The sequence below is a fragment of the Siphateles boraxobius genome, unplaced genomic scaffold (genome assembly GCF_051911475.1).
Source record: "Siphateles boraxobius isolate OS27281-9 unplaced genomic scaffold, OSU_SipBor_1 223, whole genome shotgun sequence".
Lineage (NCBI taxonomy): Eukaryota > Metazoa > Chordata > Actinopteri > Cypriniformes > Leuciscidae > Siphateles > Siphateles boraxobius.
The window spans coordinates 241,429-255,000 of NW_027508837.1; the positions used below are offsets into that span (position 1 = coordinate 241,429).

General features: G+C 42.5%; 1 protein-coding gene across 1 annotated transcript in view; it reads left to right on the forward strand.

The window, feature by feature from the left end:
- Positions 1–13,572, forward strand: part of strn (striatin, calmodulin binding protein) — a 67,876-nt gene that overhangs the window by 25,577 nt on the left and 28,727 nt on the right. Inside the window, 3 exon segments of the mRNA XM_077240283.1 lie at positions 331–434; positions 3,515–3,588; positions 3,861–3,942. Coding sequence (XP_077096398.1) covers positions 331–434; positions 3,515–3,588; positions 3,861–3,942 — 260 coding nt within the window.

Consider the following 13,572-nt stretch of genomic DNA (forward strand, 5'->3'; position numbering starts at 1 on the left):
CCTCATTTACTATACACGGTTCTATGAATATGCAAATGAGCCCCGCCTCAATTATGAGCCCAGCTATCCACATGGTCAGCCTTAAAGCATATCAGCAAAATCCAATATCGATTGACCTCTTATTCATAGATTAGGGCACAAACCTAAATTTCAATACATTTGTTTGTATTGAATAAAGCATTTAAACTTGCCGTTACACTGTTTTGGGTTGAATGTTTGGAGATGCATGGATTATTTTGAGATTCTGTCTTAAATTTTACTTCAGATACTCTGATGTGTACCATTTCTGAATTGTCATATGAACTAATATTTAAAATGTGTTTGTTGCAGGCTCAGATCGCATTCCTGCAGGGCGAGAGGAAAGGCCAGGAAAACCTGAAGAAAGACCTGGTGAGACGGATCAAAATGCTGGAATACGCTCTGAAACAGGAGAGGTCAGTAGAGAAAACACTATCTCGCATAATATCCCCATGCTTGGTTTGATTTTAATCATCCAAACATAATTTACGCCGTGTCTATGCTAACATCAGGTAGCCTGATTGCAGGAAGCGAAGCTCGTTTTGATGCTCTCTCTCTCTCTGTCTCTCTCTCTCTCTCTCTCTCTCTCTCTCTCTCTCTCTCTGTCTCTCTCTCTCTCTCGATGAGTCACGCTCTGCTCAAATTATACATGTTCTCTGTCATTCTAATGCAGGGAAACCTCTGAAACGCTTCCACTGCAGCAAAAGCACACTAGAACAGAGCTTGAAATACTGACAAACTCTAAATCAGCGAGCGCTACAGCTGTCAAGCCCATTTCTGCATCAATACTTTAATTTCTCAGTCGTCATAAAGCTTCATAACTCACTGCATGTATTGCTCATGATTTGTCGTGTTCTTATTAAGCAGTCTAACGTGAGTTTGTTGTTTACTGTTACCGAGCGTCTCATTAATATTGAATTCATCTGATGTGCATCACTGGATCAAAACAGTCAAAACTACCTGTGCTATCATATTACCTGCCCTTACATCATTATATATTACATACCCTTGATTTAAAAGGATAAAATGTCTAAAAACAGCATATCTACAGGTGAAACTCGAAAAATTTGAATATCGTGCATAAGTTATAATTTTGATGATTATGGCGTACAGCTTATGAAAACCCCAAATTCAAAATCTCAGAAAATTAGAATATTACATGAAATCAATTTAAAAAAAGGATTTTAAATACAGAAATGTCGGCCCTCTGAAAAGTATAATCATGCATATGTATATAGTTATATATATACTGAATATATTAGTTTCACCTTTTAATTTGAATTACTGAAATACATGAACTATTGCACGATATTCGAATTTTTCGAGTTTCACCTGTAGATATGCTGTTTTTAGAGATTTTATCCTTTTAAATCAAGGGTATGACTGCAAGTAACTGTTATTTTTCACACTGGTTTATAATATTGCGTTATTTGGTGTGATTAATTATGGAAAAAATAATGCACTGCCCCGTCCAGACCTAGATGAAAGTTGAAAAACTTAATCAAAACAAACATGAGTAATATTGCCTAAAGTTGAAGCATTAAAATGATTAAAGTCCCCCTGTTGTGAAAATCCAGCGTTTAATGTTGTTTATATATCAACGTGTGATCGTCAGCGAGTGGATCTCTGAGTGAGTGAGTGGAGACGGGGCTAATTTGCATATTCATAGAACCACGAATACTAAATGATGCAAGGGTGTCGAGTTACATTGAAGATATTTTAAGGCTTGAAAAATACGTCATTGTGGTGATCAAAGATGAGTTTTAAGGAATAAAATGATTGACTACAGGGAGACTTTAATAAATGGACTGAGTCAGTGATTCAATGGTCACTTGCTGAATGAATCAGCTGTTTGATGAATCAGTTGAATGAATGATGGGAGTCTGAGTAAGTACTACATCTTTAAATGTGAACTTACTTCACAATCCTTAATTTGTCCATCGAATGCGCTCTTCAGAATCCCACCGGAAGTAGGAGAGCATCCGTGGACTTTTCGCCTACTGTTTCTCGAATCCTTTATAGTAGGGAAATATTCAAATTCGGACGCAGCATGTGACCCGCTGCCACCTACTGGTGGTGTTAGCTTTATATTTTGAGAATCATTTAATTTTGGTATTATATTTATTCCACCTCTGAGCTACATTAAACTGTGTGTGTAAATACACCGAAATGCCACTTCAGATGCAGCTTCTGGAAAAAATAATTCTGTACGTGTAATAAATTCTATGATGAAACTAAATATTTCTTTCTAAAGCTCCTTTTTGTAATCTATTCAATGCATTTCTCATCGAACACAACAATGACTTTAAATTACGATTAATTCGATTAAATAATCAACACATCATGTAATTAATTAGATAAAAAAATATAATTGCTTGACAGCCCTGATTCTTATATATATATATGTATGTATTTATATGTGTTTTTTCACGCCTTGCCATTCAATGTGCAGATTTCTGTAAAACGAGTAAATATTGGTTAATGGGCTTATATGCATTTACATGCAAAATGCAAATACTCACGTGAAGATTTAGCCCGAGATTATAACAGAAAGATGTTAATTATGCGCTGAGGAAGAACACACCTGGCTTTTTTTATTAATTATTAATGCCTCTGCTGAAAGCTTGTTAATGAGTTTAAGGAATCTGAGAGCTTGCTGTCTGAGGGTTACTAGAGTTCAGTCTCGTTTACCGCGGTATTCGAGCGATTCCCTCGCCGGATCCATCCTGAAGGAAAGACTTCTCACATTCACCAGGAATTTATAGAATCTTCCCACACGCGTGTGCGGCGACAGCGAGATGCGAGTGAGGGTCACCGTGGCAACAGTGTGATGCGAGTGAGGGTCACCGTGGCAACAGTGTGATGCGAGCGGGGGTCACCGTGGCAACAGTGTGATGCGAGCGGGGGTCAACAGTGTGATGCGAGCGGGGGTCACCGTGGCAACAGTGTGATGCGAGCGAGGGTCACCGTGGCAACAGAAGCTCGGCATCATCACTATACATTTTTAAAGCTTAAAATATATTTTATGAAGGCCAGACACTACAGGCAGAAACTGTGTTTTCTCATGCATCTGTCAATTTTGAGATTTTGGGCTTTTCATAAAGTGTTTTTTCAGACTAGTGGATAAAAAAACATCAAAATACACTTTTAACTGCATCTTTTCGAGCACTTTATCTTTTTGTGTCTGTAGATTTCAATGACAGTTTATATCTTTAAATCGAGCCAGAAATCTCCACTTTAGTAGCACTTACATATACCAAACTTTACAGGTTCATTTATTATTATTATTATTATTATTTATTTATGTTGTTTTTCAATGAATTACTTAGTTTTGTGTTTGTTATTTTATAGATTATAATCTGTTTTTGTTTGTTTTTTGAGTATAATGGTCTGTACAGCACTTTGGCCAACCCTGAGTTGTTTTTAAATGTGCTTTATAAATAAATACTGAAAAGAAATGAATCTGTAAAGTGTGTTCTGTGTGTCTCCTCCTCAGGGCGAAGTACCACAAGCTGAAGTACGGGACTGAACTCAATCAGGGCGACATGAAGCCTCCCAGCTACGACTCAGGTCAGCCTGACCTCTGACCTCACCATCAGAAGATGTGTTTAATCATGAGAAGCTCCACTGCAAAAACTGCTTTCCTTACTTAGTGTTTGTGTCTTGTTTCCAGTCCGAATATTTAAAAATACTTAAATCAAGATGCATTTACTAGATGAGTAAAATGACATAAGATACGTGACATAAGATTTCTGGGTAAATAAATGTTGCTTAAAAAAGCAAAATGATCTGCCAGAAATACTGTGATTGACAAGCATCTGTGTGTGACCTTTGACCTTTAGATGACGGCACAGAGAACGAGGCTCTTCCTGAACCGGCCAATAGTCAGCTGAGCTGGAAACAGGGCCGGCAGCTGCTCAGACAGTGAGTGACGGCACACATGCATGGAGAAATATGAATAAAGAAATATAGAAATATGCAAGTCGAAGATTTTTAAAATATTTATGCTGTAATCAGGGCTCCAGGCTGCGACCAATTTTCCTGCCGGTGCGACCAAATATTTATTTAGGTCTCACTGGCGCGACCACAACATTGCCGAGCAGCGAATGCAAACAAAATGAAAGCGGAACGAAACTGCGCTACGCATTTCACGGACCGTTTATTAGTTCGGCCCAATAACAGAGAGCGCAGCGCCCCGAACTCGCCAGTCGCGGGCCAATCTCGATCACGTGACACTGTTACTAGGAGATCCAGTGAAGAAATCCATTGACTTCGCCTCAGAATTAATAACATCATCGCTGTGAGATCTCCGGCGCAGAGTTCTCCGTTATAAACCATAGATCAGCGCTGATGTGGAAACCAGGAGAAACACTTATAGAACGCTTTCAGTCCACAAATCAGCAACATTCACCACGGATTTATGTGGGGGAGTGGAGGCGGGGCTCATTTGCATATTCATAGAACCGCGCATACTAAATGAGGCAAGCGTGTCGAGTCACATTCAAGATATTTTAAGGCTTGAAAAAAAGTTTAAATATGTCATTGTGGTGATCAAAGATGAGTTTTAAGAAATAAAACGATTGACTACAGGGAGACTTTAAGGCGAGACACGGCAGGCAAAAACATCGTTGTTGTTTTTCACTGGTCAACTTTGAGATTTTGCAATATTTGTCTTCAATAACATGACTTCTTTCAGACTTCTGGTGAAAAAAAGCACGAAATACACATTTAGTCTGTAGATTTCTCATAAATTCATCAAAAGTTGTCGTTATAAATCATCCCTCTGCTCCGCGATTGCGATCTGCACCCTGTCATCACACACACCGTTAGAAAGCTCTCTCTCTACTGTACAATACTGCCATATCCAAATATGGTCATTTCCTTTTTATCAGCAACCAATCGTGAAAGTAAACGGGGGGATTTTACTCTAAAAGCGCAATCTCATTGGCTGGCTGATGCTAAATCTTTAAAACCTGTTTTCTCAAAATGACTTTTCTCTCATTCTCCAAGTCCGAAATCTCCACTTCAGTAGCACCTATATACTCCAAACTTTCCAGTCTTGTACCTAGTTATATTATGAAGACATTTACAGAGGGATTTGTAAATATATTTCACCCCGGATTTATGCTATAGTAGTAACTCTAAACATTACTATGGTATTGTGACAGAAATAGTCAAACGCTTGCATGTACTACACATCTTTTTCCAGCACTTCAAAACTACAATATCATAAATGTTATTTTTAATGTGATGACCAACAACACATTTTTTGTTCATCCTTCAAAGATTGTCCTAAAAACTAAAAATGTTAAGATGTAGGAAAACTCTTATTTAAACACTTATTTAAGAATAAAATAAATTACTATTGTAAACAGTAGGATGCTTATTGGATATTTTCACTCCCTAATATAATTTTTTTTACTCGTTTTGCTGTTTAATTTATATGAAGACATTATGAATGCTAATAATTAAAGTTAATGCCATCTACACCCTAAATTAAGGCCCAGTGCTGCCAGAGCTCAGTGTGTGTTATAGAGCTCAGTGTCTCGGTGCGGCGGCCCTCAGATGCTCGTCTGGAGCCTCTGAACTTACAATAAAACTGCACATTGTAATATCTGTATGTTAGGTCTATTATTAAAGAATTTGTCAGTATTACAGTTATTTTGGGGGAAATTTGAATAATTGCATTGCAAGCTGATTTAAGGTGTGCCCCTACATTTTCTGCTTGCGCTCCTAAAAGACTTTCAGTCAGGGGCTTCAGCGCTCCTAGTGAAAACAGCTAGTCTGGAGCCCTGGGTAATTATGACCAGTGTTTACAGTTATTACTGTTAACTATTCATAATAGTTTTCACCAATTGCGGGTGAAATTTCATCAATTTTATGTGCACAGATGCATTCAGAAATATGAATATAGAAATATAAAAAGTCCCCCAATATTCAAAGACACCTCCCATGCCATATTTCTGCTGTAATTATGATCAGTGTTGTTATTAAAAAAATTTTGTTAAAAAATGTTTAGATTAAAAATGAAGTGCTAAAATTTTCTAAAACTGAAATGAAAATATATTAGCTAAATAGAAATATTAATAAAACAACAAAAAACACAAAAGTACATAGCAAAAGTACAAAAAAGAAATACAAATAAATTAAAATTGAATTAAATATTTAAAAAACACTTTAACACTTAAAAACTAAGATTAAAATTTAAACAAAGCATTTTTTTTTTTAAAAAATATCTTCTTTTTTTCTTTTTTGCAGAAATTAATATATCACGAATGCACAGATTAATCCAAAAATATTGAGGCAAGATTATGACCGGTGTTGCTATTGTTAACTAAAACGATTCAATATTTATATTTGGACGATTAATTCAATATTCAATAAATGGAAATAAAATAAAAACATTGAAATTTTGCTTTGGCAACTAACTGAAAATTAAAGCTGAAATATATAAATACAGGTTAATTCAAATTATTACTAAATACTAAATAAATAATACAAAAAATATTATTGTGATAAGTTTTTCCAATTCTTCTTATATATTTATATATAATTAAATATATAAGAAATAATATTAGATATATTAAATTAAGTAATTTTTCGATTCCAGAAGTTACAAGAACTGCGTGTTCTTCAATAAAAGCAAAAGTTATTGAGAGGGGCAAAAGAAGTATGACTTGCTTCTTTTATATGGTTTCCATGTTTTTATGTGTATTGATATGAATTATGATGTATTAATGTAAAGCAGTGAATATGAGTCTGTTGCGGTCCCACACTAGCGCTCTGTTCTTCCACACCTCCACACTCGTATCTATTTATAAATATGTATATATTAAATCTGCAGCTCGCGGCGGCTTCTGTAATATTGAGCATTCTAGAAAAAAAGCTAATTTTTAACTGACCCTTCAGAGAGAAAACACACTCTCGTCATGTGTGAATGCGCTGAAGGATCAGGCGAGTGTGTGTGTGTGTGTGTCTGCGCGTGTGTGTCTGCGCGTGTGTGTCTGCGTGTGTGTGTCTGCGCGTGTGTGTCTGCGTGTGTGTGTCTGTGTGTGTGTGTCTGTGTGTGTGTGTGTGTGTGTGTGTGTGTGTCTGCGCGTGTGTGTCTGCGTGTGTGTGTCTGCGCGTGTGTGTCTGCGTGTGTGTGTCTGTGTGTGTGTGTCTGTGTGTGTGTGTGCGTGTGTGTGTCTGCGTGTGTGTGTCTGCGTGTGTGTGTCTGCGTGTGTGTGTCTGCGCGTGTGTGTCTGCGTGTGTGTGTCTGCGCGTGTGTGTCTGCGTGTGTGTGTCTGTGTGTGTGTCTGAATGAATGCTGGGTTTGTTTGTCTGGTTCAGTTTCCTGTGCCTGGAGAGAGACTGGTACAGCAGGAGATGCCACACACTCACACACACACACACACACACACACTCGCTCTCTCTCTCGTGTTCTTAAACTTCTGCTAAAGATTAATCTAGTCAAACGTTTCCCTCAAGACGCCAAACCACAAGAGCATTAGCATTAGCGCAGGACTGTGACGGCAGGTATGTGATTGACACACACTCTCACATACACACACACTCTCACACACACAGACGCTGTGTTTTGATTTGAACCGCCTTTGGAAAGACGATAAGCCGCATCTGATCTGCTCAGGGATTGTTTATAAAGTTATTTGCTCTTCCTGTTTATGCATAATATAGTTTGCATATTCGATAATTTCTAGTTTTTTTTAATAGAAATTTTAGGTTGAACTGTTCCTGACAGGTTTTATGTTTTTATGTCACCCGTGCAGCTGACATCATGACCGTCTGGTCTGAATATTAATGATTAATAATTAATGTGGTGTGTGTCTGACAGGGCCGGTTCTAGGCACCTATAGAAGACAGATAGATAGATGGATGGATGGATGGATGGATGGATGGAAGGATGGACGAGTAGGTAGATAGATAGATTGATAGAGAGACAGATAGATGGATGGATGGATGGATGGATGGACGGACAGACGGAGAGAGAGAGAGATAGATGGATGGATGGATGGATGGATGGATGGACGGACAGACGGACAGAGAGATGGATGGATGGATGGATGGACGGACAGAGAGATAGATGGATGGATGGATGGATGGACAGACGGACAGAGAGATGGATGGATGGATGGATGGATGGATGGACGGACAGAGAGATGGATGGATGGATGGATGGATGGATGGACGGACAGACGGACAGAGAGATGGATGGATGGATGGATGGATGGACGGACAGAGAGATGGATGGATGGACAGACGGACAGAGAGATGGATGGATGGATGGACGGACAGACGGACAGAGAGATGGATGGATGGATGGATGGACGGACAGACGGACAGAGAGATGGATGGATGGATGGATGGATGGACGGACAGACGGACAGAGAGATGGATGGATGGATGGACGGACAGAGAGATAGATGGATGGATGGATGGATGGATGGATGGACAGAGAGATGGATGGATGGATGGACGGACAGACGGACAGAGAGATAGATGGATAGATGGATGGATGGATGGATGGATGGATGGACGGACAGATAGATGGATGGATGGATGGATGGACGGACAGACGGACAGAGAGATAGATGGATGGATGGATGGATGGACGGACAGAGAGATAGATGGATGGATGGATGGATGGATGGACGGACGGACAGACGGACAGAGAGATAGATGGATGGATGGATGGATGGATGGACGGACGGACAGAGAGATAGATGGATGGATGGATGGACGGACGGACAGACGGACAGAGAGATAGATGGATGGATGGACGGACAGAGAGATAGATGGATGGATGGATGGATGGACGGACGGACAGAGAGATAGATGGATGGATGGATGGACGGACGGACAGAGAGATAGATGGATGGATGGATGGATGGACGGACGGACAGAGAGATAGATGGATGGATGGATGGACGGACGGACAGAGAGATAGATGGATGGATGGATTGATACAATTTTTAGTAATCAAAAATCATGTCTAATTGAAATCATGTATTATGAATGAACTTATACAACATTTTTTTTTAAATCTATGATTTTTTTTCTTCACACTAATTCTGTGTTGTTTTGTGTGGTAATCAAATAAAGATATAGAACATTAATTTAATTTCTTTAAAACATGGAATTAAGCAAACTTTTTCTCAGATTAATGTGCTGCACAATGAGCTGTACTGTTACTGAAAATTTTGATTATTCCTTAAAAAAAGTTTAAATGATAATTTATTTGTATTATTATTACATTGGTTCATATTTAAATTCTACTGTACGACAGTAATATATTTGTCGAGTTAAACCGAACTTTTATTTTGACGGGTTGCCGTGAATATCTTTGAGTTTCTGTGCGTTTATGACGATAGTTTTTCTCGAATGAAGCGGTGAAATGACTCTGGAGACGAAGTTCATGCACTCGTGTGCTCATATAGACAAACACTGCGCGAGCGTCACACGTGTGTGTGTGTCTGGTCTGACCGTGTGTGTGTTTGTGTGTTCCTCTGGTGTGTGGTCTGATCGTGTGTGTATGTGTGTGTGTGTGTGTGTGTGTGTTCCTCAGGTGTCTGGTCTGACCCTGTGTGTGTGTGTTCCTCAGGTGTCTGGTCTGATCGTGTGTGTGTGTTCCTCAGGTGTCTGGTCTGACCGTGTGTGTGTGTGTGTGTGTGTGTTCCTCAGGTGTCTGGTCTGATCATGTGTGTGTGTGTGTGTGTGTGTGTGTTCCTCAGGTGTCTGGTCTGACCGTGTGTGTGTGTGTGTGTGTTCCTCAGGTGTCTGGTCTGATCATGTGTGTGTGTGTGTGTGTGTGTTCCTCTGGTGTCTGGTCTGATCGTGTGTGTGTGTGTGTTCCTCAGGTGTCTGGTCTGATCGTGTGTGTGTGTTCCTCAGGTGTCTGGTCTGATCGTGTGTGTGTGTGTTCCTCAGGTGTCTGGTCTGATCATGTGTGTGTGTGTTCCTCAGGTGTCTGGTCTGATCGTGTGTGTGTGTGTGTTCCTCAGTGTCTGGTCTGACCGTGTGTGTGTGTGTTCCTCAGGTGTCTGGTCTGATCGTGTGTGTGTGTGTGTGTGTGTGTGTTCCTCAGGTGTCTGTCGATCATGTGTGTGTGTGTGTGTGTTCCTCAGGTGTCTGGTCTGATCGTGTGTGTGTGTGTTCCTCAGGTGTCTGGTCTGATCGTGTGTGTGTGTGTTCCTCAGTGTCTGGGTCTGATCGTGTGTGTGTGTGTGTTCCTCAGGTGTCTGGTCTGACCGTGTGTGTGTGTGTTCCTCAGGTGTCTGGTCTGATCGTGTGTGTGTGTGTTCCTCAGGTGTCTGTCTGATCGTGTGTGTGTGTGTTCCTCAGGTGTCTGGTCTGATCGTGTGTGTGTGTGTTCCTCAGGTGTCTGGTCTGATCGTGTGTGTGTGTGTTCCTCAGGTGTCTGGTCTTGATCGTGTGTGTGGTGTGTGTGTGTGTGTGTGTGTGTTCCTCAGGTGTCTGGTCTGATCGTGTGTGTGTTCCTCAGGTGTCTGGTCTGACCGTGTGTGTGTGTTCCTCAGGTGTCTGGTCTGATCGTGTGTGTGTGTGTTCCTCAGGTGTCTGGTCTGATCGTGTGTGTGTGTGTGTGTGTGTGTTCCTCAGGTGTCTGGTCTGATCGTGTGTGTGTGTGTGTGTGTTCCTCAGGTGTCTGGTCTGATCGTGTGTGTGTCCTCAGGTGTCTGGTCTGACCGTGTGTGTGTGTTCCTCAGGTGTCTGGTCTGATCGTGTGTGTGTGTGTTCCTCAGGTGTCTGGTCTGATCGTGTGTGTGTTCCTCAGGTGTCTGGTCCTGATCGTGTGTGTGTGTGTTCCTCTGATGTCTGGTCTGATCGTGTGTGTGTGTGTGTGTGTTCCTCTGATGTCTGGTCTGATCATGTGTGTGTACCTCAGGTGTCTGGTCTGATCGTGTGTGTGTGTGTGTTCCTCAGGTGTCTGGTCTGATCGTGTGTGTGTGTGTATTCCTCTGATGTCTGGTCTGATCGTGTGTGTGTGTGTGTTCCTCAGGTGTCTGGTCTGATCGTGTGTGTGTTCCTCAGGTGTCTGGTCTGATCGTGTGTGTGTGTTCCTCTGATGTCTGGTCTGATCGTGTGTGTGTTCTTCAGGTGTCTGGTCTGATCGTGTGTGTGTGTGTTCCTCTGATGTCTGGTCTGATCGTGTGTGTGTTCCTCAGGTGTCTGGTCTGATCGTGTGTGTGTGTGTTCCTCTGATGTCTGGTCTGATCGTGTGTGTGTGTGTGTGTGTGTTCCTCTGATGTCTGGTCTGATCGTGTGTGTGTGTGTTCCTCTGATGTCTGGTCTGATCGTGTGTGTGTGTGTTCCTCAGGTGTCTGGTCTGATCGTGTGTTTGTTTGTTCCTCTGATGTCTGGTCTGATCGTGTGTGTGTGTGTGTTCTCTGATGTCTGGTCTGATCGTGTGTGTGTGTGTTCCTCTGATGTCTGGTCTGATCGTGTGTGTGTGTGTTCCTGTTCCTCTGATGTCTGGTCTGATCGTGTGTGTGTTCTTCAGGTGTCTGGTCTGATCGTGTGGTGTGTTCCTCAGGTGTCTGGTCTGATCGTGTGTGTGTGTGTTCTCTGATGTCTGGTCTGATCGTGTGTGTGTTCCTCTGATATCTGGTCTGATCATGTGTGTGTGTGTTCCTCAGGTGTCTGGTCTGATCGTGTGTGTGTGTGTGTGTTTCCTCTGATGTCTGGTCTGATCGTGTGTGTGTGTGTTCCTCAGGTGTCTGGTCTGATCGTGTGTGTGTGTGTGTATGTGTGTGTTCCTCAGGTGTCTGGTCTGATCGTGTGTGTGTGTGTGTGTTCCTCAGGTGTCTGGTCTGATCGTGTGTGTGTGTGTTCCTCAGGTGTCTGGTCTGATCGTGTGTGTGTTCCTCTGATGTCTGGTCTGATCGTGTGTGTGTGTTCCTCAGGTGTTTGGTCTGATCGTGTGTGTGTGTGTGTGTTCCTCAGGTGTCTGGTCTGATCGTGTGTGTGTGTGTGTGTGTGTGTGTTCCTCTGATGTCTGGTCTGATCATGTGTGTGTGTGTGTTCCTCAGGTGTCTGGTCTGATCGTGTGTGTGTTTCCTCAGGTGTCTGGTCTGATCATGTGTGTGTTCCTCAGGTGTCTGGTCTGATCGTGTGTGTGTGTGTGTGTGTGTGTGTGTGTGTGTGTGTGTGTGTGTGTGTGTGTGTGTGTGTGTGTGTGTTTCCTCAGGTGTCTGGTCTGATCGTGTGTGTGTGTGTGTGTTCCTCAGGTGTCTGGTCTGATTGTGTGTGTGTGTGTTCCTCAGGTGTCTGGTCTGATCGTGTGTGTGTTCCTCTGATGTTTGGTCTGATCGTGTGTGTGTGTGTGTGTTCCTCAGGTGTCTGGTCTGATCGTGTGTGTGTGTGTGTGTGTGTGTGTTCCTCAGGTGTCTGGTCTGATCATGTGTGTGTGTGTGTTCCTCAGGTGTCTGGTCTGATCGTGTGTGTGTGTGTGTTCCTCAGGTGGTCTGGTCTGATCGTGTGTGTGTGTGTGTGTGTGTGTGTTCCTCAGGTGTCTGGTCTGATCGTGTGTGTGTGTGTGTGTGTGTGTTCCTCAGGTGTCTGGTCTGATCATGTGTGTGTGTGTGTTCCTCAGGTGTTTGGTCTGATCGTGTGTGTGTGTGTGTGTGTGTGTGTGTGTGTGTGTGTGTGTGTGTGTGTGTGTGTGTGTGTGTGTCCTCAGGTGTCTGGTCTGATCATGTGTGTGTGTGTGTTCCTCAGGTGTCTGGTCTGATCGTGTGTGTGTGTGTGTTCCTCAGGTGTTTGGTCTGATCGTGTGTGTGTGTGTGTGTGTGTGTTCCTCAGGTGTCTGGTCTGATCGTGTGTGTGTGTGTGTGTGTGTGTGTGTTCCTCAGGTGTCTGGTCTGATCATGTGTGTGTGTGTTCCTCAGTGTCTGGTCTGATCGTGTGTGTGTGTGTTCCTCAGGTGTCTGGTCTGATCGTGTGTGTGTGTTCCTCAGGTGTCTGGTCTGATCGTGTGTGTGTGTGTGTGTGTTCCTCAGGTGTCTGGTCTGATCATGTGTGTGTGTTCCTCAGGTGTCTGGTCTGATCGTGTGTGTGTGTGTGTTCCTCAGGTGTCTGGTCTGATCATGTGTGTGTGTGTTCCTCAGGTGTCTGGTCTGATCATCTGTGTGTGTTCCTCAGGTGTCTGGTCTGATCGTGTGTGTGTGTGTGTGTTCCTCAGGTGTCTGGTCTGATCATCTGTGTGTGTTCCTCAGGTGTCTGGTCTGATCAGTGTGTGTGTGTTCCTCAGGTGTCTGGTCTGATCGTGTGTGTGTGTGTGTGTTCCTCAGGTGTCTGGTCTGATCGTGTGTGTGTGTGTGTTCCTCAGGTGTCTGGTCTGATCATGTGTGTGTGTGTGTGTTCCTCAGGTGTCTGGTCTGATCGTGTGTGTGTGTGTGTGTGTTCCTCAGGTGTTTGGTCTGATCGTGTGTGTGTGTGTGTTCCTCAGGTGTCTGGTCTGATCGTGTGTGTGTGTGTGTGTGTGTGTGTTCCTCAGGTGTTTTGGTCTGATCGTGTGTGTGTGTGTTCCTCAGGTGT